The sequence below is a fragment of the Ambystoma mexicanum genome, chromosome 3q, assembly GCF_040938575.1.
Source record: "Ambystoma mexicanum isolate Mex_15411 chromosome 3q, UKY_AmexF1_1, whole genome shotgun sequence".
Lineage (NCBI taxonomy): Eukaryota > Metazoa > Chordata > Amphibia > Caudata > Ambystomatidae > Ambystoma > Ambystoma mexicanum.
In genome coordinates this window covers 1,243,545,592-1,243,573,092 of record NC_090926.1, presented here as the reverse complement: position 1 = coordinate 1,243,573,092, position 27,501 = coordinate 1,243,545,592, and the positions used below count along the sequence as shown (strand labels likewise).

At 47.3% G+C, this 27,501-nt stretch overlaps 1 protein-coding gene across 13 annotated transcripts in view; it reads right to left on the bottom strand.

Annotated features, from left to right (window-relative positions):
• The window catches only part of NFIX (nuclear factor I X), a 2,606,865-nt gene that overhangs the window by 340,342 nt on the left and 2,239,022 nt on the right, over positions 1–27,501 (bottom strand). For 11 of the 13 annotated variants that reach the window (XM_069604191.1, XM_069604190.1, XM_069604189.1 and 8 more), the window contains one exon: positions 3,745–3,867. The exons of the other annotated variants lie outside the window; for them this stretch is intronic. In XM_069604191.1, the coding sequence (XP_069460292.1) occupies positions 3,745–3,867 (123 nt within the window). The remainder of the gene's footprint in view (positions 1–3,744; positions 3,868–27,501) is intronic. 13 annotated transcript variants of the gene reach the window in all.

Sequence of the window (27,501 nt, the reverse complement as noted above, 5' to 3'; positions counted from 1 at the left end):
CTTGGACTCCTCTCTCAATCTCAAAAAGCAAGTCAACTCCCTCACTTCATCCACAACTTATACTTGCAAACTTATCAGAGCTTCCAGACCTTACCTCTCGAGAGCTAGTTGCACCACACTAGCTAATGCTCTTATTATGTCAAGATTAGATTACTGTAATACTCTGTACTCAGGAGCCAACAAATATATTACAGACAAAATTCAAAGACTGCAGAATAACGCCTTGAGGGCAGCATTGAACATCCCTTACATATCACTGAATTCAGGAAAGAGGTTAACTGGCTGAAAATAACAGACATAATCTTCCTCAAAATAGCATCCCTCACTTCCAAATGTCTGAATAACCTAGCTCCTACATACCTAATGGATAAAATTACTAGGCAAACAGTTACCCGTCCCCTGAGATCTGCCAAATTATCTATGTTAGAGACTCCCAGATTTAAACGTTCAACAGCGGGAGGAACAAGCTTCCTAGTTAAAGCTGCACAATGTTGGAACAAATTACCAATTGACCTCAGACTAGAACAACCCTACCCTATATTCAGACACAAGATACTCAATTGGCTACACACCAATGACACCTAAATGACAATTTACACCTCTACCCATCCGGCCCCTACTTGACCCCCTGCTTCTGCCAAATTACACAGTACTCTGGTTAACTGTGTATGCTACTGTACGCATGGCTGTCTGCTCTGTCATATTTCTATGTACCATGGGTACACGATGACGCAGACATGTAGGTTGCACATACACTTGTGTATATGCATGTATGTATATACTGGTACTCATGTTAATGTTCCCTTGACTTACCAATGCTATGCATTTGATGTATCTGTTATCTTGTATTTTGTTCTTACTGCAATCACCTGTTCTATGGATTGCTACCTTCTACTGTAACTAAGTTTTAAGATTTCTTGCTTCTGTTGCGCCCGTCTACCTGAGGGCTTGGTGCGCATTACCAAACAAATAAACAAACAAACAAACAAACAAACCTGCACCACTAACCCCTCTGTGTTAGGGTATGTCGAGTGATAGACAGGGTCTTCACTTGCTGGCCTGTACTTCTTTGTAAGGTCTTGATTTACTGTGGGAGCGGTGCATGGTCTCTGCCACAAGGTGGAGATATGGAAATGGCCACATTTAATGGCATGGCCCTCTTAGTACAGGGTCCATCCTCCAAAATATCTGTGAGTTAATAGCCCGACAATAGCCTGGCTGGGGCACTCCAACTCAGGGCGTCTACCATCCTGTCCACTGTGGCCCAGTATTTAGAATGTGCATGCCCATAAGGATGGGCTTGCTCCGTCTCCAAGCTCTGAGTGGTGTCCAGGCCACTGGCATTATGGAATCCCTCAGCTAGTGCAACTAAATCTGCCTGGTTAGCAAAGAAATCCCTGCCTCTAGCACCAATGGATGCTGGGTCGATCCTTGTAGACATTCAGTCGTAAAAGTTGTCAAAAATTTTCGACATAGTGTCAAAAAATTGGATTCACCACTGAAGAGCGAAGGACTGGTCTGAGGTTGATGCCAATGTCAACGGTACCACCGCCAGCGCAGAAGGGCCCATTAATGCTCAAAGCACACTTATTATCAACCACGCTGATGCCGAGCTGACCATGCTCACTGCCGAGCCCGAAGACCTTGGAAGCGGCGCTGACGATGTTGTGGTAGGGGTCACCTTGGACTTGGGTCAGTAGGCGCCACCTTAGCCTGCTGCTTCAAGTTGTCAACTGTACTTGCAGCGGCTGTCTACACCATTGCGAGCATCTGCTCCTTAAAATCCTTCCACTCAGCCCTGGATGTCAGCCCCGCCAACGACTTACTGGCCTTGTCCGAGGAGTCGGATCCGTGTTTATGCTGATGGCGCCTCTTCTTTTTGTGAGCGGAAGGAGAGTAGCTCTGGGAATTGGACCTCTTCTTAGTTTTTTAACAATGCTACTCTTCCCTTTCAGAAGTAGGACCCTCTGTATAAACTTCCGATGACCTGGTGGTCCAGTGCGCCACAAATTTTGTTGGGAACTGGCCTAACGCAAGTTTCGCAGCCCTCTCCCACAACAATTACAGATTCATTTTTTACAAGAACCGTAGCCCTCAGTGTTGTGACCAGCCCAGAGGCACCACACGCAGATGTTATGTGGGTCCGTGATGGTCATCTTGCAACGCTTGAACCCAGAGACTTTGGGAGTAGACATAATTGGTAGAAAAATTGACAAAAAAGTCGGTCACAAAAAAGAATCTCATGAGAGAATATTCCTAGAGCAGCGTGCTGAGCGTGTGGAAAAAAGGAACTGAGGTACAGGGGCGTAGTGACATGCTATATGTATGACGACCGACGTCACGTCCGGATTCGACAACCGCTGCATTGAGTCAAGATCGATGAACAGCCAAGTTGAGGTGCACTACGCCCTCAGCCAAAAAAAATTCCAAGCAGCTGACGCTGGAAGGGATATCTATCTGATGAGGAATCTGCGGGAGAAAGGCAATCCACTGAATTTATTGTACCAATAACTGCTAAGATTGTTTAGGTGGTATTTCCAAATTAGAAAATATTCTTATGTGGTTGGTCTGTGAAGTAGCCACATGGGTGTTGTGGGAAAGAATGAGTAGTTGGTTTAGCAAGCCTGTAGACTGTTCCTCTAGGACTGGTTATCTTCTGAATAAGCAACAAGATTTTGAGCATCCTTTTGTCAAACAATATATGGACAATGAATACTGAAGGAAAAGGGCGATTTAGATGTTGTCCCTTCCCTAGTCCCAGGCAGGCACATGTATGCATGCCTCCCCTCCCCCAGCACAATTCCATTAACAGACTGCCCACTTCACCAGCACAGCTTGTTCAACCAAGAAAACATCATCTCACAGTTCTTACAAAACAAGTCCATCACCACCTTAGTTCCCTGCGCCAGTCCTCTCTCGAACCCAGGACAGAACACCCATATTTTTGCTCAAAAGCCTGGGATCAATTGCCTACAATGTTGCACAAGGTGAAGAAGGTCCCTCTAAAGGGCAAAGTATGCAAAATCGCAGCTGATTTTGGTAAAGATACTATGAGACTACGTGAGAGCCATTCAGCCTCGGGTCATAGGACTCCATGACACAGATTTGTTCTTCACAAGGAAAGGCAGAGCAAGCACTAAGTCCACCAGCAGAACCTACATTTTGAGTCAATTAAAGTCCCTTCTGAAGGAGGAATAGGGACTAGGAGAACAACTCTTTATACTCGGCAGTGCACTCCAGCCCAGCCTAGTCTTCACTCCCATTATCCTGATAACCTTTGACTGGAGTATGATCAATAATGAGATACACTAGATAAAATCAAGGGCCAGACTTTGCAGTGGCCCCTGCTCACCCCATCATTGTGTCTCCTCCTTCTGCTTCCCTTGGTTAGTAACCATAATGCCTTCTCACTGAATTGGAGTATCCTACAAACTGTTCCTGCTCCCTCCAAATCTGGGCCGTCCCCTACCGCCTATGCACCACACTCACTACAGGCAAGGGTGACAATTCGGATATCCCCTGTAATCCTGTGCACAGCTTGCTTTTAAAGGCGGAAACTGGGCTGGCATTGTTGGAGAGGGGTACCTAAATACAACACAATGGGTGGGGGTCCATGACTTAGGAAAGTCAGAGTTGTTGCTCTGAACCTCGCACGCCCCAATAAATCATGTCCACTCGCCCTCAGCCTCCCCCCGCCCGATTTCCCATCCCCATGACCCTCTATGGAAATGGCTTTGATCTCACCTGGTCTGGCTCCTGCTAGGACAGGCAGCGGGTGGTGGGTGAAAGCCATTCGTGAGGAGCTGTTCTGAGAGGATAGGGCACTGCAGAAGTCGAGCTTCCCTGACTTCTTTAAAGAACCAGGTCCTGGCAAAGGGAAGCAGTAACAGTGCAGATTTTAACAGATGGAAAGAGACGTCAGAGTACACACCAGACCACTTCATTCATCCAATAGCCATTAACCCATCAACCCCAAAAGGTGCCAGGAGGTTTAGTAAGATTAAATTCTGTTTGTAAACTAGAAGCAGTGTCCTAACGGGACAATTGCACATCTTTATAGTTTGGTCTTAGTCTTGGTTCACCTCTCATTATTATATTATTTTAACAAAAACATTCTCTTTTTTGTGTTATGATAAATATATGTATGTAGAATTTACTGAAATAGAAAGAAATATCGAATTTATTGAAGGCGCACCACAGGTACAGAAGAGCATTAGCTACATTAGAAATGGGACCTTTTTGATGTAATCATCGTAGAAGGCGATAAGATAGGGTACAAGGTAAGCATACAAAATAAACTGTAAGGGGCAACTGACTATCAAGGACGGTGAAAAAGCTCAAGGCTATCTGAGTAGACAGAGAAAGAAAAACAGCTGATTACCCTGAAAAACATAAACATTCTCATGACTGGAAGTAAACATTTGTTTTGCTGTATGTCAAGTTTTTGAAAAATGTTGATACTAGCCTGAATATGGCCTCTAATGGAGTTATGCCGATACAAGTCGATATTCTATGCTGGATTAGATTTTTACACAAGGCTCACAGTTCGCCATATTAACTGGCTCAAACAATCTACACACTTTTTTCTTGGCCTCGTGAATTACTTATCATTCGATGATATTCTGATATCCTGATATTCTCAGTCACTCACACCATAAGGTCTCATTGCTTCACGCTGTCACCACCTACCATCACTGTCTTCCTTAGTTGCACTTTTAAAAAATGTTTTAAGGTTTTTTATGTAGGAAATTCCTTTTAGCTGGTCCATCCAATATGCTTATGAATGCTCTTTCCTGTTCAATTTTGACTTTGATGATGAATTTGCACGTAAGTGGCGACAAGAAGTCATAAATGGTCTGGCTTATGCTGAAGTATCTATTGAGACCCTTGTTCAAAATCCCACTCACATCAAGACCAAATTATTCAAATGGGATTGGGCTCGAAACTGAAATACCTGTCTTTTGCATCGTGACTTTGATGGGGAGGTTTTCTTGCATAAAAGGTACAGCGTGCCTGAACCCTACTTGATCAAATGCTCATCTAAACAACATTGATCAGACTTTCTGAGGTTGAGGCTGAATTTGTGGCCTATTGGTGAAATATTGGCTAGACGAAAAATCATTGCATCACATGAAAGATTCTGTAGGTATTGTAAAAGTGAAACACAAATAGAGACCTTGCGTCACTTGCTAGTTGAATGCAAAGCCTTATGTGCCACTCGATCTCGTTATTTGAGACCAGCTGGTACAGACTACCGAGAAATCACACCTGAAACACTGTGGCTGATGATTATGTGTGGACGCCTGACTGCGTTGAGAATAGGGGCTTTAACCTTCCTGAAAAATCTAGGGCATCTAATGAGCTATACCACAATGCAAAACAGATTATTTTAAGCAAAACTAATGATTCAAATGTAAAATTCATGAACTGTGAGTCAAATGTTTGAAAAATGTTATTCTTATGAAATGCATAACATTGTAAAGAGAATGGGGGTCATTCTGAGCTAGGAGGTAAGGGAAAAACCATGCCGGTAATGATTTACCGGCATCGTTTACCGCTACAGGCTATTCTGACCTCTCAGACCGCTAATTACGGCACCGTAAACTACACTGCCGTAATTATCAGTCTTGGGTCGCGCGCGTGACCCACCATGCCGAAATTAGCGCCATGGCGTACACCGGGGCTGATCACAAGCAAGGAGCACATGTAAATAACGGCCTCCTTAAGCCCGTAAAGTACCTTACCGGCATGGAGTACATACAGGCATCTCAGAGAAGGAGTAAAGAACCCTGAGCAGTGGTTCCCAGAGCCACAGGTGCACACAATCAGCACAGGCTGAGGCAATGGAGTCTGCCACAGCAGAAAAGGAACACACCCACACACCACACCCCCTCCCACACCAAGATGATACCAATAGTGCCAGCAAGGGCACAACCACAATAACTACACCTACAACACCAGGCCCCCCCCATTGAGGAGACACAGTGGGAGAAGGAGGGGGAGACAGGCCCAGCATGCAGCACCAGTGCAGCCTCCGTCACCAATCCAGCAGCCCCCATTCCCACGCAGCATGTCCGGTCCCTCAAGGAAACCCCTGAGCAGATACACACCCCCTACCAGCTTGACTGTGACACCATCACCATCATAATTGGGCCAAGAAATAACGAGATAAGCGAGCAGCATACAAATACACACTGCCATCCTGGTACAACTGAAGGTGTTGCCTGTGCCCCACACCCATGCCACAGGCACCTACCAGCACACAGTGGGGCCCATGCATGGCATGTCATAACTGTCCATTACACGGACACATAAACAAGTGCTGGTTCACCTCCCCAAGCACACAAGGGCCTAAAAATCCCTAACAAGGACTACCCAGGAGATATACAACACTAAAGTTGGCCCCCATACATTGGCAGGCATGCCAAATGACATGGGTGCCACTGACAGCACCCATGTGTCGTAGGTGGACCAGCATGGCATGCAGGTGGCGGATAGCAACTGCAAGCAATACCACTCCCCCTACGTGCAGATGGAATGCAACGCTACCAAGAACATCACACATGGGTGGGCCCGACATCAAGGAACAACTCATGACTCAATGGGCCAGCTGATCACCACGCCACCGTGCTGCATGGGGCGTCATGCAGGATGACGTGCCTGGCTGCCTGGTGAGTCGTCTGACTGTGTCATGCCAGTGCATTGGTGCGATGAGGTGGGTGCCTGCATGAACAAACTGGGTCGAAATGATGAAGCCAGTGCACGATGTTCACCCCACCAACCACCCTGCCACAGAACCAGTGCAACAGCACATCAGTAGAGATTCCCACATCGATGGAGTAAGGCACACACAAAAAACAACATTTCCAACATCTGACAAGGCCAAATCCCACAACACATGCACCACTCATTGGCGGCCACCACAACCGTAAGGGCATATAGGAAGACACACTGCATATGCACAATGTGGCTGCCTCCAGCATGGCACCACACCGGAGACTCATCCCTGGGAGTGGATTGAACTGAGGGCAGCAGGGATACCACACCACATCACTGGTTTGGCACACCCATAGGAGTGTTGGAATTCACCATAGTATGGATCAGAGCAGTATGAAGATTACGAGCCACTGACTACATCCAACACACCCAACTACGGATTCACACAGTACACAGCACTACATGGATATAACATCTGGACTGCTGCATGCATCAACGAAGCATGTAGCATGAGATGTCCGTGCCATTGTTCATGGACCATCTTGTAGACACACCCCCCTACAGCATTTCATTGAACTGGACACATAATGTGGCCATGAATGGGTGAAATGCATCCATGGACATGTGCATATGGCCATCAGTTACACGCTGCCATGTCAGCCAAGTTCAGTTCTCCACCGTGACAGTTCAAACACTTCCCTCAATTGGCTAGACATGCAGGTGTTGGTGGCTGTCCCTTGACACCATGGTACATGAACCCTGTCAGTAACCCACAGAACAGGCCCAGGGAGCACTTAAACACTGGCCATACCCGTGCATGTGTGGAGATGAATCAGTCACTTGGCTTGCGTAAGGCACATATGAGTTGGCGAAGCTGGACTGGTGGGGGACCCTTCTACTGCTATGTGGTGTCCAAGATCCCCATGTCATGTGTAAAGCTGAACAAATAGTGTATCCCTTGGATTGCGTCTCTGTCCCCTGACATGGGACTGCTAGCAGCACATGAAGATGGAGTGAAGGAGGAGGAGGAAGTGGCAAGATGGCATCATGCATGCGGTGCACTTGAGGGACATGTCGTGTGCCAAACAATGATTGGACATATTAACCAGAACACAAGTCAGCAGAGTGTGGCATTACATGTGCACACAGGGCACTGGCTGTGTGTATACTTGTAGACCATACACTGTCAGACGTCATAATACACATGCTCAAAGAGGAATGTCCACAACGGTTAAACTTTGCAATACCAATAGTGTATTAAAAATAAAGGATGAGTGTGAACATTCCCTCCAGCCACCCTCCTCCCCCCAACTCCACAACAAACCCTCAACCCCCTCCCGCCAACTCCACAACAAACCCTCACCTCCCACCCCCCTCCCCCCAACTCAACAACAGTAGTCCCATGTAGTACGTGAAGGCCACATGTGGCAGCATTGACTATTGATTCTTGCTCCCGGGGCCCCGGGGAGGCATGTCCCTGCGCCGCATGGAACGCAGAGCGCGTCTTGTTGGGCTTGCTGGAGTGGCCCCACTGGATGAGGGCGTTTCCTCCTGCTGAGGCTGCGGATTTGATTGGGCTGCCTCAAGGGCATTGGCTATGCTTCCTAGGACGTGACACAGACGGTTTGCGCTGTCAGTGACTGTCTCAAACAACCTGTTGGTGCTGTCAGTGAGTGACTGGCGCATTTCCCTGAGTTCATTGTGCCAATTCACCCTGGCCTGGCGGGTGTCCTCAATGAACTCATTGATTTGATCAGCGAGCTGATTAGCACGACGTGTGCCGAATTATGGTAATCCATCGCTCAATCGACTTGGCCCTGCATGCTCTGGCGAGGACTGTACTGGTGGACTTGGCCCACCATCTTCGTGCCCCTGCATGTCGGTAGGAGGACTACGGGCAGGTGTTTGTGGATCTCCAGAGTCACTGCATGAGGCCAGCGGGACATTGCAGGGCTCCGGGGTGTGGACTGTCAGATATAACTCATCCTCGGACGTCACACAGATGGATGGGGAGCTGTCCACATTCTCCACGGGGCCTGTAGCTGCTACCTACCCCGAAATTCTGGACTGTGCCGAGGTTGGGGTGGGCACTGTGGCAGGCGCCGATGCTGGGAGGGATTGGGGTGGTGCGGCCTCCACTGGCCTTTCCGGAGCCGGGGTAGGTGTTCTCTTCGGTGCAGGAATGCGCCGGCCCCTGCCACTGCCCATGGAGGTAGTTGGGCGGCTGGACTGTGGGTCACCGCTGTCATGATCAGTGCCTGTGGGGGTAGAAGAGAGGGCCAACATGAGTGATTGTATGATGTCCTAATTGCATATGTGGCTGCATTCACATTTCTGTCAATTGGGCTTTGTGGCCTTTTGGGTGTAGCAACAGCAGTGGTACATGTGCATGAGTATGACATGTACGCAGGTTTCGGAGTGACTCATCATGGCCTGGTAATGTACAGTCTGGCTGGCACACTGCCAAACCGGCTGCACAGTGTGCATGATGTGATGTGCAAGTTAATGCACTATGGTTGATGTGCGTTATGTACTTGCACTTAGCCCTTGATTGCGTGCCAGTTGGCTCTGCATTAGTTGGATGGGGGGGTAGAGTTGGATAGGGGGGAAGGCAACATCAGAAGGTGCCTTTGATGGCCCTTGGGGGAGTTTTAATTATGCAATGGCCATTGGCAGTGTAGACTTTGGACACTCACCTCCTTCGGCAGACGACGTTGCCCCAGACTCCATGTCGCCGACTCCCTCAATGGATTCGGTACCAATCAATGCGGCACATGTCTCCTCCCAAGGCTCAAGTCTGACAGGGGAACTTGGGCCCCCTCCGGTCTGCATAGCCTGACTCCGGCGGTTTGCGGAGAGGAGGGCCCGCACCAGCACCCCCAGGTCATCCCACCGCTTGCGACAGTTCCTAGTGCGGGGGGTGGTGCCTACAGCGCTCACCCTCTGGCCGATTTGAGCCCAGATGTTTTTTTTCTGGATGATGGATTCTCTGCGCATGTCAGGGCTGAAGACAACATCAGCATGCTCTGCCAGGTAGTCCACCATGGCCTGCAGTTCTTCAGGGCTGAATTTCTGCTTGCGGAGCCGGTCCGCAGTCTTTTTTGGGGCTTTTGGCATTCTTCCTTGTGGTGTGATCCTTTTCCCCACTTCAGTTTGCTGCCATGGGTGCTGGCTGATGAGGATTGCAATGGATTGTGTTTTTAAAGATGGCCGCCGCGCTCCTTCCCGTTCTTGTGCGATGACGAAATTTCCGGTTCCGTTTTTTTACGGTGACCGTAATTTACGGGAGCCGTAAATTACAGTCACCGTTATTTACAGACGCTGCTGCTTCCAAGGCGGTGTTGTTATTTACGTGTCGCGGCATGCCAGTAGGGGGTTTTGCGGGTCGTTTAGCAGCATGCCGCTCTGAACTTTTCCGGCATGGCGGAAAGCGCGTGTCCGCGAGGTCGGAATGGGCCGCAAATAGCAGTCTGACGCCAGGGCGGTGTCGTACTTTCCGCCATGCCGAAATTTACCAGTACTTACCTCCTAGCTCAGAATGACCCCAATGTCTAAGGCTGCATCATTGTAATTTTTATAGTTGTTATGATAAATGATTGTAAAGTTGATTTATTCAACTAAAATAATCAATAAAAAAAAATGTTTCTATGATGCCACTGTTTCTATGATGCAACTGGTCTTAGTTGAGGAGTGTGAGTGCAAAACATATTAACGGAATATGAGGATGATGGTAATTCGCATGAATGTATTTTCTTATGTGTTGCACAAGCATCTATGAACTTACTCGGGCATAACCTTCGCTTCACAGTCGTGCTTCATAGGGTAGGTATACTCTCACCTTGAAAGCTTCCTTTAGTTGTGTTAGTCGTTTCATACATAGCTTCAGGAGTGGTGTTCCAGGGTAGCGAGATCAGGAGGAACTAACCTGTTGACTATGGGTTACATGCAGGTTTAAGAACCTGGCAAGTGTGCTTCTATAAACAGCGCAATATTCTAGGTGGCGGAGAACACAAGATAATGGAAAGGTGAAGAAAGTTCAATCTTGGTGAAGGGACTTCATGTGATAAGTGCATGAAAGGAACTCCATGTTTCTCAACACATTCTAACCACAAGCCAACACAACTCTTACAGTGCAATTGAGAAAAGAAGGCCACTTTTTGGTTTTAACTGAATAAGGCAAGCAATTGCCAACTGTTTTGAGTGGCGCAGACTGGCAGAACTAAGCACTGCTTCCCAGACATTGGACTTCCTTGCAAGTTCAGTGGTGCAGTAAATATCTCATGGTAATTCCGTTACTGCCACTTTTTTGGAAGTGATGTGGAGGCTCTACCACCAGCAAAAAGCTGGAGGTACATCCTACATGCCGCCTCCAAAAATTGTCAGATTTACTGCAGCAGAATTACCACTCTTGGTAAATCTGAATAAATCCCAATGGTGTAAAAATGGGGATCAACACTGTTCTACCACTCATAATCTAGGAGCAAATCCACTGGTCCCAGTGGTCATAATGGTAAATTAATTGGTGGAAATTCCGCAGAAAAACCAAAGAATTGCTGCTTCGAAAATACTACAGTGTTGAACCTGAGCAGTGCAAAAGCTTTTTAACGTTACATAACATAGCATACTCGTAATCAGGCCCATTGTGTGGTATGTGTAGCATTGCAAAGTATGGCAAGGAGATGTACAGAGCGTGGAATGCAGTGCAATGCATGCGCCCTTACTTTATAAAAAGGGAAACGTTATAATGCCAATATGAAGTCATCATTTACACCAGATTCATAGTATATGTTCAATGGTGAGCTGAAGTACCTAAGCATGTTATGGCAATCACTGGCAATGGTGTGAGCACTTGCAGTGTTGCTGGCAACCGGGTGAAGTAGGCACCTGCCTGAGGGGCCAGAGATTTGGGATCTCAATGTTTGTTGTCTCCATACTCTTGGTTGGTGATGGAATAAGGCAATGGCCGCAGAGGGGGAAAGATGCTGAAGAGGCAGGTACTAAAGCTGGTTCAGCTTCAGTGACCAGTGAAAAGTAGAGATGGACCAATGACGTTTTCACATAAAGAACAGCATCCTCAACCACACACTGTCAATGGACTGTTCTGGCGTCCCATATTAATGCCTCCTCGCCCCACCACTTCCTCCCATATACAAACAGCATGACATTGGCTCATTACTGATTCTTCTTACCCCTTCCCGCACATTAGCACCCTTTTCACCACCTCAAAGCCCTCAACTCCGATGGGCCCTGACGGCCTTCAGCAAAGGCTGGAAATGAACCACAACCGCCCATCCCTCCAGGAAGAGCCTTGAAGAGGCTGAAGGGTTGGACTGAGGGAGAGCTCAAAAGTCAAACTAAAGAGAAAGGCAGAGAGAGAAGACAAGGTGCGGAGTAGGGTGATGAAAGGAGGGCGAGGCTAGTGAAAAAATAGGGGGCAAAAGAAAGGAAGGATAAGACTAGTGATGGAAGAAAAACGGCAAAGAACACTTAAACTGGAAAGAAGGGAATGTAAGGTGAAAAGAGAAAGACATGGAAGCAGAATGCAACAGTGAAAGGGAAGAAACGATAAAGGAAGGAAAAGGAGGGGTGAAAAAAGACAAAGAACAAGAGAGAGAGACGAGGCGAGAGCAAAGCAATTGATAAATAAGAGAGAAACCAGCAGTGGGGAAAGAGTCGCCTTTCGTCCATAGTTATGGGATGCCCTCCCGCATGGGCACCCGCTCGGACACGCTTTTCGTTAAACTTGTTTGTATAGCAACACAAGTAGCGGAAATGTATTCTAGTCAAATGGAAGTGAAGGCCATGGAGAAGGTAGAGGGCTACAGTAGTCATTTGGGCGAGTAACTTAATCTTTTTCTTTCAGATCACCCACTTGGCTGAAATGTGTAACTACACAACCCATAAACCCAAAACACAGAGCCAGTCTCCCTGTGGAAGGGAGGACAGACTCTGAGCTAGAGTGATCATCTTGAACTCAGCTTTCAGTAGGAAAGCATTGAAGTTAAAGAGATTCAAAGGGGTGCTGCAGCCCACGTTGTCCTTCTTGGGCACTGTGCAAAAGCTGGATTCCAATCCCTCATGGAGTTACCAGGGAGGATCCAACTCCATTGCTTTCATATCTAGTAACTTCTCTATAACCTACAGGAGATTGGTTGGGGTGGCAAGGAGGGCAGGAAGAGAAAGACAGAATCCACACCTCAGCAATGAAAACCTCCACAAGTCGCCTCTTAGGAGAACATCTGGGGAGTCTGCTTCTGCTGGGATGACAAGGTGGAAGAATGCTTCCTGCTGTGCCTGTCCTGGGAAAGGGACTGGAACCAGTGCTCCAGATACGGGAGCAAGGAGTTCTTAGGGCGTAAGCAATAGGTATCAGCCTTTAAAAAAAGAAATGCTTTGCAACAAATATTTATTTGCACCAAGTTATTCATGCATTTGAACTGTTCATGTTTACCTCTGCAGAGCAGGCAGTAATAATAGTAGAGTGTCTCCCTGTGCCATTATGCGCACTACTGAGCCTCACATATCCTGGAGCTTTGTGGATGAAGGCAGGGGACAGGCTCCTTCCTATGTGAATGTGCCCGATTTTTGCTGTGAGTATTTTTCTTCCCCATTTGTATTTTTAGGAGTATTTGCCTGTTTTTAGGGAGCACAGGTGGGCCATGCAATCCTTCTCTATAGGTCTAACGGGAACCCTTTATACCACTTTAATTAATTGTCATGTTATGAGGCGAGGGTGAGGTGATGCACCTTTGGAGGATTTGATAAAGACTTGCCCATGAAGCTGTTGGCATTCCGATTGGCCACCTCCTCATCAGTAGGGGGATGGAGAAGTTGTGTGCAGAAAGTTTGCTTCTGAAATGTGTTTAGTACTCCTCGCAGCACATGTTTCCAGATGCGAAGGCTTGTCAGGGATCAGCTCTCCAAACTGTACACTTTAAAAAAAAAAGAAAGTCTTTCAATAAAGCGGTGCCCTCTGTGCGCTCTTTATGCTGCTTTAATGTTTAGTGTCATTTTCAGATTTAATATCTGGAGGGAGGAAGTATGAGGCAAGCCGGCTCCTCACTCCCAGGAAATGTAAGACTTGGCGAGCAATGACTTGAGGCTCCCCCGATGAGCACCCCCTGCCCGGGTTGGGCGGGGCCCCCTCGGCTTCTGAATGGACTCATTGTCCGGGCTTTTGCCTACATTCCTCTGCTACAGTTTATGACACTTTAATAGCCAAATGTGCGCTATTATCGGAGCCCATTACTGTAAGCTCTGGAATGTGTTAGCTGCAGCGTCCCAGACTACAACCTCGGTTTCCTTTAAATAGTTCGCAACTCAGAGAGAAGAGGCGCTGGCGAGATTAGGGGCAGAAGAGAACCTTCAAACACAAACACTGGGGTCAAGAGGCAAAGAGAGGTCCAAGGGATTACCAGGATCACAGAATAAGGACCATGAACGGCCAATCCAATCCATTATTATCACTCTCATCCCCAGCATTGCAGCCTTAGTTCCCACCTAACTTTCAGACTTCGTACATGTTGATGTCCACATGTTGAGCTTCTCCATCTTTACAGAGCCCTTTCGAAGGACTCTTTTTTAAAAACAAGATCAAATGGATAGTCCCACACAGAAGCGCAGCTGCCCATCTCATTGTTTACGCCTGCGTCCTCAACCAGAAGGGGCGTGCTTGTTTTGGCCTTTAGTGAAAGCTCTTTACTGGGGCTGTGATAGGAATGGAGGAGTCTATCGATGCTTGCCATTTCCTCACATCTCTCCCAAAAGGTGATGCATGTCTCACTCTTGCTCTTGATGCATGTGTCCTCAACCAGAAGGGGCGTGCTTGCTTTGAACTTAAGTGAAAGCTCTTTACTCGGGCTGTGACAGGAATGGAGGAGTCTATGCTTATGTGCCTGGTTGGACCTTTCCTTGCCATGTCCTCAGATCTCTCCCAATAGGTGATGTATGTCTCACTCTTGATGCCTGTGTCCTCAAACAGAAGGGGCGTGCTTGCTTTGGACTTTAGTGAAAGCTCTTTACTGGGGCTGTGATAGGGATGGAGGAATATATGCTTATATGCTTGGTTGGACCACTCCTTTCCATTTCCTCAAATCTCTCCCAATAGGTGACGTACATCTCACTCTTGCTCTTGACGCTTGTGTCCTCAAACAGAAGGGGCGTGCTTGCTTTGGCCTATAGTAGTAGCTCTTTACTGGGGCTGTGATAGGGATGGAGGTGTCTATGCTTATGTGCTTGGTTGGACCACTCCTTGCCATTTGTTCACATCTCTCCCAATAGGTGACGTCTGTCTCACTGTTGCTCTTGACGCCTGTCCCTTCAAACAGAAGGGATATGTTTGCTGCGGCCTGTGATGGGGTGGGAGGAGTCTACATTTGGGGTACTGGTTGTGCCACCTCATTTCATCATCATATATTACACAGTGTGCTCCAAAGCCAGCTGTGCTGAAGAGGAAGAACAGTTGGGATGCGGTGACACCTACGTCACTGTGAGCTTCCTTTGCCTGGCTAGATGCTTTTATGGGTACCTTGAAAAGGTCATGGCAGGCCCCTGACCTGTGTTTAGATAACTGACTGTCGTAGAGAGATGCTGATCTGTCACATTGAGGAGGGGTGGCTGCAAGGTAAATTGGAGCAGGTGAAATATGGCCATAACTGCACTCTGCCTGCAGAGCAGAATTCCCACCGACTGGCCCTTTTTTGCCTCAGTCATGCACACATTTTAGTTGGTTAGGAGGCTGACGTGTTTTTTGCAACCTAATTGCATAACATTTTCAAAGACGCATGGCAATAATCACAAAAAGGTGAAATTGTCAGTGCCAAATCAACTACAAAGTAGGTGTAAAGGCACAGAGAGCAGAATGTTCTCTCAGTCTGCCATTCCTTCCACTTCACTTGGACCTAGCTATTAAGCAATCGAGGAAAGTGTACTACTTCATGTTACAAATTTCATCAAGGACCAGCTAAGGAAATCCATTTTTATCTGCCTGCTGCATGCCTCATCGCGTGCAACCCTGTAACCGGGATCCGAATGCCAAATGACTCAAGCAAGCATCATGTAACCTCAGATTTTAATGCTTAGTTCAGAGGTGTGCAGTATATACAAGGCAAACATAGACAATGACTCCTTCATGTTTGTGTGTGTGGAGGCTCTCCAGCATGCATCCTTCGATGTTCGACTTCAATATGGAAATTGCAGAAATGATAACAGCTGAAAGGCTCACTTATGGTGTCTTGGCCATCTGTGGGTTCTCGGGGGATGTATACAGCATAGGATTCGGGTTTCAGATACAGTGGTCCCCTGTAAAGCTTAGGCCTGGATTTGCCTGTGAAAAGTTTACCACCACTCATCTCTTTGCATCTGGATCTAAGGGTGGAAGTGCAGCTGATGGGACACTTGAACCAGTAGGACCACTTAGGAGTCGCTGGAGATGCGTGCTGGTCAGCCCACCAATATTGGGGTAGCCTCTAGCGATACAATTTAAGATTGAACTCTTTGCTAGGGCTTGTTTCAGAGTGCTTTGGTTGTAGAAAGTCAGGTTACCTTAGTGTCTTGCCTGGAAAACGCAGCAGTGACCCTCTTCTAACTGAGGAAATTGCAAGTGTCACAGCCCATGGTAACGAAGAGTGAGCAATCTGGAGTTACTGCTCCTGTCTGACTACCTGCCTTTAGTCTAATTCCCACTTGAGCCAGAATTGGAACTGTTGAGCCAAGAGTCATCCATGGTTTAGGAAGGTGATATTCGCCTGGAGCCAGAGTCCCTGTTAATGTACTGTGATGATAGCACTGGAAACACAAGCTGTGGCTTCCAGATGCTCTGTGATCGTAGCTGAGATCAAAAGCTGCCATCCTGCCTTGTAAACTGTCCCTCGGAAGGTACGTGGTAAAGAAAAGAGGACTTAACATGTCTTCTATTTTCATGCAATGCACTCCACGACACTAGAAGGGAGCTGCCTGTCAGCTGGAGAAGTGCTAGGGAGCCCTTTTCCTCCAGGGGAAAGAAAGCCTAGTGGTGGAACACGACTTTCAAAATGACATGTGGATTTGCTCTTTTAAACAGATATGGATTTGTTGGATTTTGAAAGCCTAGATAATTTTTCCAAACTGAAGGATTATCCCCACAGTGTAAGTGTATTCTCCACCGACCTCGCTCTCAGTCTTTATTCCTGCCACAACTAGTCAGCACTCTAGAACCCTCCGTCCAGGGCTTTAAAGGGGCTGGGTCCTCCAACTCCTGCCCCTGAGGTCTGTACCGCCAGCAAAACGAAGGCAAATATCTAAGATCTCTAATATTCAGTCACAATTCATGAGTGTCCATTTGAGGGGGAAAAAGGCGTGTTTGCATAAAGAAAACGGAGTACTTTTTGGGGGAATTGATCATTCTGCACAGAGAATTCAATGATGAATGTGCGACCAACGCATTTCTGATCAAACAACAATCCAAAGTGCCTTCTGAAATAAAAAATAAAATGAATTCCACTAAAAGCAGTAAGGATATTACTTTGTTGGTCTGGTGCAAAAACCATCCCTTAGCACCTATAGAATCAGTCATAATTGTGCCTGGTGGTGATAGACCATAGCTTGTAAATAGTGGTTTTGTGAGTGGGCACTGCTTGTTTCAATGATTCTTAATGCTTAGTCAGGTTTAAGCTTGGTAAGTTACGAGATGTGTGTGGGGTGCAGCCCACTGATTAGTGCCTCCGAGCTAGGTACTAAGAATACCGAAGAGAAAGGAGACCTAGGCTGATTAGCCTTCGGTGTGGGCTGCACACCCTAGAATCCACAATGGGTTTACTTTTAAGTTATCACCAGTATACGAAAAATCTTGTGACCAAGTTCGTACTTCCAAAAATTCAACAATTAGTGTCAATGTTCAAAGTACTCTTTTTTGTTGTTTTTATTTCATATCCGTTTTAATGCAGATGCGAGAAAGTGCCAATGCATTTCGGACATTCATGTCCTTCGCCAGGGCTATTCTTCTCGCCTAATAACCAATTAATCAATCGCAATCATTCGTCATGAGCGTGAATCAGATCGACATCAGTTACAAACATAAATAAACATTATTTGACCAATACCCAGGACTTCCATGTATGCAAGCAATTTGTAAATCCCAGTACCGATAGTGATGCAATGATCATGAAAAATATATAAATACATTAACCAATGAGCAAATATGTCGGTGTTATTTAGAATCGAGATTGGGAGTAATAGCCGATATGGGTAACCATAGCCAGTGTGGCAGCATTGTCACAAATCACCATGTTAACAATACATATCATCATTTTTAATGGCCACAGAACAGACGTGAATAGAACATACAAACAAGTTGAGAAACACGTAAGAGAAAATAATGCACATGCATGAGAAACTTTGTTAAGCCATTAACCTTAGTCTTTATACTTATACTTTAGACTTAGCCAAAAATCTCAATTATTTGAGTCGTACATCTGCTGGGTTTCGTCTATTAATTTATGCATTTCTAATGCTTGACCTGCCGCGCCACGTGCTTTCTATTATTGAGCCATGCCTCATGCTGGAGATCGTTTAAAGTTGCATGTCATTCTAATGAGAAAAATGGTGCTGTCAGTGCTTGTGAGAGATCTCATTGCGTGGATACAGTACAGCTCGACGCAATATTAAATTGCTTCTCTGTGTCCATGGTAACTGGGGCCTGGCTTGCCTGACAAGATGGCTGCCCTTGTGTGACATGAACCCACATCTTGCCAGGGCTTGCCAGGGAAGTGTTAGCTACAGTTGGTGCATGTAGACAGCAGTCTACCGAACAGTTTCGTATTCGTAAAAATGGCTCACTCCTCTGATTGTGTCAGCTGTATTCAATCATTGATCTACATACTTAGTGTGAAATGAATGTTATAAACCATTTATTCTTACGGGCATGTGATGCTGCTCATATGTAAACGTAGAACAGTGTTTGTTCGTGTGGGTGCTAGTATAATATGATTATACTCAGCACCTCCCTCAATGTTGGGTCTTCAAACATAAGTTACTCATATCTATGTTCCTGGGAAAAAACGTACGTTATTCCTCATTGCTACCACTGATCCACTACAGTATATGGCCTATTCCTTATGGGATCCGGACATGCAGTGTCACCGTATCTTTAATGTCAAGTGAAATTGACTATTCACTGATACAATTCGTGATCTACCCTGTCTATGGTTCTTTACGTTGTCCTAAGTGCAAAATATGTAAATAATAGTGAAGTAATAAGAAATATATGAGAAAATAATTGAAACTGAATTAAGATCAAAAGCAAAAGTTAAAACTCATGAAACAGAACTGTTGGATGAGTCCCTAATTGAATAAGACAGTGGGCATCATTATGAGTAACAACATACCGGACCAGCATACTCTGAGTGCTGCAAGGCCAGACCTGGCAGGCGGAAAGGCACCCGTTTGCAGACCTTGACGGATGCATCGGCACTGTTGCACACAGTGCCGGTGCATCCGTCCTCCCCATTCCCATTGAGTCCTATTGGACTCAATGGCAATGGGGAGTAATTTTTCCCAGCGCCTGGCTATGGGGAATTACCAGGATCGCTGGGGCTGTAATACCGAGGCTCAGCAGTAGAGTGGAGGAGTGGCCGAAGCGGACGAGCCGGCAAGCAGAGATGACCGCTGCAGACAGAGAGAGGCTGCCTGGGAGCTACAACACAGCGAATGCACGTACGGCAGTCAGAGGAGACGGACAAAGCTTTGCAAACAGGTGCCCCTATTGAGACCGCCTCGACTGAAGGAGCATCGCAGCAGATCCATCAGGCGGGGAGAGATCCTGCAGACTCGAGAAGCCAGGAGGACCTGCACGGCCTCGGTGCCACACGATCATGGGGCCATGATGCAGAGCTTTCGAGGTACTACCAGAGTGATCGTAGCCTGGAGGAGGCACTGGAGCGGTAGACTACGCCGTGTGGGACAGAGAACCAGAGCGGGAAGCAGTGAGCTGCAGGAGCGGAGGAGCAGCGTGGCAAACCGGACAGGCGGCGGCCGAAACTGAAGGTGGACAATTAAGCACAGCCGTAATAAAGAAGGCAGCATAGGCTCCACAACGAGACCTTCAGCCGGTGACAGGAACCTGGACTGAACACATTGCCCAAGTGTGGGGCACCGGATTGGAGCTCCCTTGCTGCGCATAAGCGCCCCAGCTTGAATGGGAGAGACGCGGAGGAGTCAGCAGCTGAGGTTCCGGTGAGGAATCCAAAGAGTGGAACAAGCGAGCTGTAGTCAGGCTACAGAGGAGACGCTGAACAAGGCGGCAGACAACTATCAACACTGAATGTAGGCTAACAAGTGGGCTGCTACCTAGTAACTGCCCATTGAGTAGCCAAGGGCTACAACAACGCTGCTATTCGGCCACAGTAAATACATACACGAACAGTGGACCCAAGGGCAGGGGACCATATTGAGGGATCAAGAGCATGCAGACGCAGGGAGGGGGCAACCCTAATACAGTGAAGCTTTGAGTCCAGTGGCCACTGGGGGCGACACCTGTGGAAATTATAGCAACTGAGCAACAAACTGCCCGCTTGAAGAGGGGAGGATAAGCGTGGCACGGGCCGGAGTAAAGTTACACACATAAGGAATTCGGATAATACTGCACAGGCCCAGCCATAGGACGCCACACATCGCCTATTGAGGCAACCATAGTGCAGCCCCACAGCTGCTGCGGAGACATACCCATAGACAGTAACAATACCTGTTCTGCAGACAGATAATCCCCTGACCCCACGTTGAAACGCAGCTCACCCACGGTGCACCAATTGAAAACAAGGAGCAGATTTGCGTTCCCACAACTGGAGAGTTCTGCAGAGGGGCCACTGACTTGTCTTGTGGACCCTAGTTCACGCAAGGACTGACGTCCACGAAGCTGTGGGGAAGCTAATAAGCCGAAGGCAAGCAACGAACTGCCCCACTGCCGTCAACACAGTAATGCCCTCATCTAAAGCCAAAAAGGACCCCACAATCATGGACTCCTTCAATGCAGCTAAATCTAAAGGGCAGCCGCAGGGCAATGAAATGACACAACCGGTTCAGCCGGACGAAGAGCCTGGAACCATGGAAAATTAGGTGTTGGATGCGATAGCAGCCTTGAAAACCTTTATAGACACCAAAATAGAGGAGCTTAAGTCTGACAAGCAATTAATGTGGCAAGATGTCCGCAACCTCACAGAAAGGGTCACGAAAATGGAGACTGAACTGAAAGAAATGATGGACATCACCAAGGACCTTGAGAAGAGACTATCAGAATTAGAAAGGAGAAATGAGGCACTAGAAGCCCGGGCAGAAGATGCTGAAGGATGCGCCCGGCATAACAACATGCGCCTACTAGGTATTCTGGAGGGGATGGAGGGCTCGAACCCTATGGACTTTGTTTAAACTCTAATTCTGCAAGAAATTGGGGCAGGTAACCTCTTGCAGGGCTTTGTGGTGGAGAGGGCCCATAGGTCCTTGCAAAATAAAACGCTGCCTGGCTCGCATCCCTGCCTCATGATAGCACAGATACTTAACTTCGGGACAGGGAGGCCATCTTGAAATTCTCGAGAGAAGCAGGGGTGATTCATTGAGACAACTCCAATATAGCTATATACTTGGATTACACGCTCATGGTCCAAAGAGCAAGAAACTCTGTGCCAGTTAAAGCAAGGCTCAGGCAACTAAATCTTAAAAACATGTTGATGTATCCGTCCAGGCTCAAAGTGATCTACAAAGGGTGATGTATCTTCCTCTGCCACAATGAGGATGGAACACAACAACTTGGATGGAGGTGAAGAATTAGAGACAGGGGGGGCGGCTGAGGAGTGTTATAAAATGGCCATGGCTGCTGACGTTAAGGTGTTGACGTGGAATGTTCGGGGACTGGGCACGTATCTGCGCAGGAACCGAGGGAAGTCCTTCCTACATAGGAAAACAGTGTCCATTGGATTATTGCAAGAAACCCACCTAACGCAGAATACTATGGCCACGGTTACGGAACACTGGGGAGGAGAGTGCTACGGGGCTGCTTACTCCAAACATGCCCGGGGGTTCTCACCTGAATACATTCTGCGGTTCCCTTTAAGCTATTGGGGAGGGAAACTGACCCTGAGGGAAGGTACTTGATACTAAGGGACTGCATCGAACAGGTGGAAGTGTGCATAGTCAATTCATATCTTCCAAATCACGGGATCCCAACGCACCTTAACGCACTGTGCACCAAGATAGCCCCGTACCGGGAATGTGTCTTCATTTGGGGCGGGGATTTTAATTGCATACAAGACTGGGAGTTGGACAGATCTAGCCCGCCGGTGTCACACAATGAAGGGGCTACGGGGGCACTGAAAGTGCTACTTTGAGGCCATGGATCTGGTAGATGTGTGGAGGGAGCTGCAATCGACAGATAGGAGTTATTCTTACTTTTCTTCACTGCACCAACTCCACATCAGGATTGAGTATATATTTTTGGCCAGGGCCCACTTTGCACAGGCAGAATCGGCACAATACTTGGGTAGGTCAATATCAGATCACTCGCCATTGCTGTTGACCTGGAGGATGAGAGACCCTAGGCCCCCTATACCACTGTGGCGAATGCCCACAGATGCACTAACAGACCAGGCTTTCAAGGAAGACCTACGAAGCAGGTTGGTTGAATATTTTGAGAGGAATGTGGGCAGTGTAGAGCGATGGGGAACGGTCTGGGAAGCAATGAAGGTGGTGGTGCGGGGGGGTTATTGTTAGTGTGGGAGTTATCAAGAAAACGCTGTGACTGGAGTTGGAAAGATGGGAAGAAGAAATAAGACAAAGGGAGGCACGCACGGAGGGCACACACGAGGAGGAGCTTGAATTAACAAAATTAAGAGGTAGCTGCCAAGAGGCTTGGGGAAGGCTGTCCAAATTCGACTACTCAGTTAAAACCACCAGGGAGCATGCAGAAGGGGATAGACCGGGTAGGCTGCTGGCGTGGCTGTGCAGAAGGGAGCACTCAAAACACCTGACCACGGAACTCAAGGATGAAACAGGCACGGAGCATAAATCACAAAAGAAATCAATGACACTTTTAGGCGCTTTCACTCCAGCCTGTAAGGCCACGAACATCAGGTGCCCCAGGAGGAGATACTAGGTACATTGGAGGAAATTGGCTTGCCTAAACTGGGGGATGCACAGAGGGAGGTACTAGAGGCAGACATAACAACAGAGGACAAAATTGAAGCGATAAGGTCACTCGCCTCGAGCAAGACACCCGGAAGCGATGGACTCCCCCCGGAGTTCTACAAGACATATGAGTTAGTCTTGTGTCCAGTGTTGCTTGAGGTGTTTAGGGAAGCATATGAGAAAGGGGTGCTACCAGTGACCATGAGGGAGACCCTAGTGATCCCGATACCAAAATCAGGGAAGCCTACAGATGAGTGCGATTGATACCACCCGTTGGCAATGTTGAATTACGATGTTAGGATCCTGACCACGATACTAACCAAACGACTGAGCAGAGTCATAGGGGGCTTGATCCATAGTGATCAAAACGTTTTTTACCGGGACGCAGCACGGCATTAAACCTATGTAGACTACAGCACGTCCTAGCACAAACGATAGACTCCCAGGCACAATACGCCATACTCTCCCTAGATGCAATAAAAGTGTTCAATTGAATATACTGGCAATGGCTGGTGGCAACACAGAGCGTTTGGGTTTGGGGAACAATTCATTAAATGGGTGCAGATATTATACACGGCCCCAGTAACCAGGGTTAAAACTGGGAGGATGGTGTCACCGGTTTGGGATATACAGAGAGGCACCAGACAAGGCTGCCCGCTGTCCCCAATGTTGTACGTGCTAGGACTAGAGCCAATAGCAATTTATCTCTGGAAACAGTACCTAGATGCGGGCATTTGGGTGGGAGGGCGGTACATTTGATCTCGCTCGATGCAGATGATGTGTTGCTGTACCTGAGGGACCTGCACCTAAATGTCCCAGTAGTTCTGGACATATTAGATAACCACTCAAAGGTGTGGGGGATCAGTTTCAGCAAAACAAAATCCTGCATATTCCCGATTGCGTGTCTGAGGGGGAAGGGCGTGAGTGAACTACCAGAAGTTGGACTTAGGTGGGAGCTGAAATCATTCAGGTACCTTGGGGTATATATATGCCACACACCGTAACAGGTGCGTGAAAACAACACAGTGACAGTGGTGAAGGGTCTGAGGAACTCTATGAAATTCTGGTCTAAGTTGCCACTGTCTCTGATGTGCAGGGTGGCCATCACCAAAATGATTATCCTAGCGAGATTTCTGTATTATTTTCACAATGTACATTGCTATGTTAAGGCATCCTTTTTCCGCCTAGTGGAAACACTGCTGCAGGAATTTTTGTGCGGAGCGACCCGACACAAGCTGTCACTTGCTACACTGTGCCAGCCATATAGAGAGGGAGGGGTGCAATTACCTGACCTAGAAAACTACTACTTGGTGGCCCAACTAAGCCACATAGTCAAGTGGCCGGCGGATGAACCCACGTCTGAAACTGAGTTGCTGCAATGACCCGTGGCCCTGGCAAAACTGAAAGAAATACTGTGGGTCCCACTGAGCTGCCACACCCCCATGGTGGTGACACTCGGGAGGAGGATATGGTGTAGGCTAGTGACGTTGCTAAAACTGAGGCACCCCTATTCACCTGAGGTGCCGATTGTGGCTGACACCTGTAGAGATAACACAGATCTAGTAGTAGAGACGATGGGAGAGGTGGGGCATATACACCTGGGGAGATTTGTACGAGGGGGGGTCTTTAGGGAGTTTGACTCGCTACAAGAGAAGGAAGATGTGCCTGGTGGCCAGTTCCTCTGGTTCCAAAAAAGTCGTAGTGTGGCCAAAAGGAAGCGGGTAGGTTGGCCTGAGAAACCACCACTGAACCTCCTGCTGACCTTAATGTACACCTTGAGCGACGGTTGGAGGCCGGTATCCAGGCTGTACAGCTCACTGATAGACAAACCCAACCCCAAGAGCACAACACTGAAAGAGCAATGGGAAAGGGATTTGGGCACAGATATAACGGAGAAGGAATGGGAAAGAATACTGGTGTACCTCAAAAAAGTATTGAGAAACTCTCGTTTTAGGTTGATACAGCTGAATGTACTGTACCGCACATATATGACCCCACAGAGGATAGCTGCTTTCAATAAAAATGCGCTAACACTGTGCCCATGGTTTTGCGGGGGGACACGGATCTAATACATATGTTTTGGGTGTGTGGGAGTGTGTAGAGGTTCTGGGGACGAAACGCCTGCAAGAAGGCAGGAATAACCAGATACAAGTGGTCACCGAAGGAATGCTGGCTCGGGGCGTTTCCCAGAACTAGCAAATATAAGCATGCGATCAAGTTTATTGGCATGACATGCATACCGGCTAAGAGAGCAATTGCTATGGCCTGGAAACACGCTGGGGGCCCACAGTATGCAAGATGGCACAGAGAATTTGAGCGGTGGGCAGAAGCAGAAACTAAGGTATGGCTGGAAGGTTCGAACAGACCTGGGTCTGATGGAAGTGATAAATGTGAAGCCTGGAAGGCGCTAGTTTGGGACATGTTCCACCCATCGGACGACAAACCCCAGTGAAGTCCAACTTTCCACAGTGAAACATTTGACTCTGATAATAATGTATTCCGGACAATCTGAACTAGACTGAACGTTGCGGCAGGGAGATGAGAGGGTCGGCCCAGCTGGGCCCCCTCACCATGGCACACAAGAGAGGAGAAACTGGAAGTGGTACAATGCCAAATAAGTGAAGAATACTAGTTGTTGGTTGTTGTTATTAGTTACGAAAGGAAGGCTGCAAGTATAAGGTCTTTACTTGATGTGTAACGATTGATAAATGCATGGTTGTACTTAAGCAAATGCCAATAAAAACATTTTAAAACAAATAAATACATTTCCCAAAATGTATTTTCTTTAGGTCGGACAATACCATTTCTTCGAAGATGTCGATTGCTGGTACGCTGATAGGTGCAACAAATGTGCTTTTTGGTTTGGATTCAATGTATTCTGATGTTTCTGTGTTGGAGATTTCTTGTGGAGGTAATTCAGCAAAGAATACTTTCAGTTTGAGTCTCTGTGTAATCTTGTGTAGTTCCACTTGTTTGTTTGTTTGTTTGTTTATTTATTTGTATGGCACACCTTACCCAGGGGCAACAGGGCGCAGGCAAAAGATAATTCGAAGCTTACAATGTTGCAGAAATATACACTTTGAAGTAGTAATAAAAATAATCAGAATTACAAGGGTAAGAAATATACAAATCTTCATGCATACAAAGTCAATATCTATGCAGGGGAAGATATACAGATATGTACAGGGCTGTTAGAGGCGGGTAATCCTGAAAAAAAAATATTCAGGATTACAGGAATAAGAGGTATACAAATCTTTAAACATAAAAAGACAATGGGCCTCATTAGGACCCAGGCGGATTTCGCGGTGCTAAATGCACCGCGAAGCACGGCGGAAAGCCGTCGATAGCGCCATGGGGGTTGGCGGATTTACCGCCCCATTCCGACCTCGGCGGAGCGGTAAATCCCCAATCCCCATTCTGCCCTTCCCCATTCCCATTCTTGCCCCATAGGGTATAATGGGAGTGGGGAAGGAGTTAATTACGCCACCGTAAAATACGGTGGCGTAATTAACAACGAGGTCCCGTAGCGCCATGGTTTTCTCCGCCTGGTAAAACCAGGCGGAGAAAACCTCCATGGCGCTAAGGGAACTCGTAGTACGGCGGACGGGTCCGCCGCGATTAGCGCTGGCGGAAACCCACTCCGCCTGGGTCCTAATGAGGCCCAATATCTATACAGGAGGTAAGTGTACAGATGTGTGCAGGGCTGTTAGAGGCGAGGGCAGAATCACAAACAAAAGTGTCACTATCTATACATAGGTGTAGAAAGTGCAGCTAAATACAAGGGTTGTTGGAGTTAAGGTGACTGATGAGGTGTCTTCTAAAGTGCAAGTATGGTTGGTCAGCTCTTAGGTTGTGTGGCAGAGAATTCCAGAGCGTGGCAGCTTTCACCGGGAAGCTGTTCCCGCCAATGGTGGAGAGTTTGAATCTGGGAATTATCAGACAGTTGGAATTGGTAGTTCTTGTTTGTCGGGTGGAGGACTTTCTCTTTACCTTGTCCATCAGATAACTGGGGGCGGCATTGTTGAGGGCTTTATGGGTTAGGGAGGCCAACTTTAGTTTGATTTTGTTGTCTGTGGAGAGCCATTTCTGTTGGCGTCTGGTGGTAGAGATATGATCTCTCTTATTAATGCCGAGGGCAGCTCTCAAGGCATTGTTTTGTAAGATTTGAAGCCTGTGGATAATGGCTTTGTTGGCACCGCTATAGAGGGCATTACAATAATCAAGCCTAGATAGTATGAGTGCTCTTGCCAGGATCAGGCAGCTGTCATTGGATAGGAATGGTCTGCCTGCCCTTATTAATTTGCACGTGTACGCAGTGGTAGATGCTAGTGAGTTGACCTGTTTAGTGAATGACATAGTGGCATCCAGATGAAAGCCAAGGGTTTTTACTTCCCTGGATACTCTGATGAGATTGCCATCTATGTTGAATTCGGCATATTCAAGGCCTAGTTTCTTGATATTAGCAGGGGTACCTAAGATGATGAGCTCTGTCTTGTCATCATTCAGGCATAGACCATGAGATGCCATCCATGCCTGAATGATGAGATATACCCTATTCACCAACTCTCTGTCCTTACTGTGATCCCCTGAAAGTGGGAGGAGAATCTGAGTGTCATCAGCATAGTTAGTGTAGGT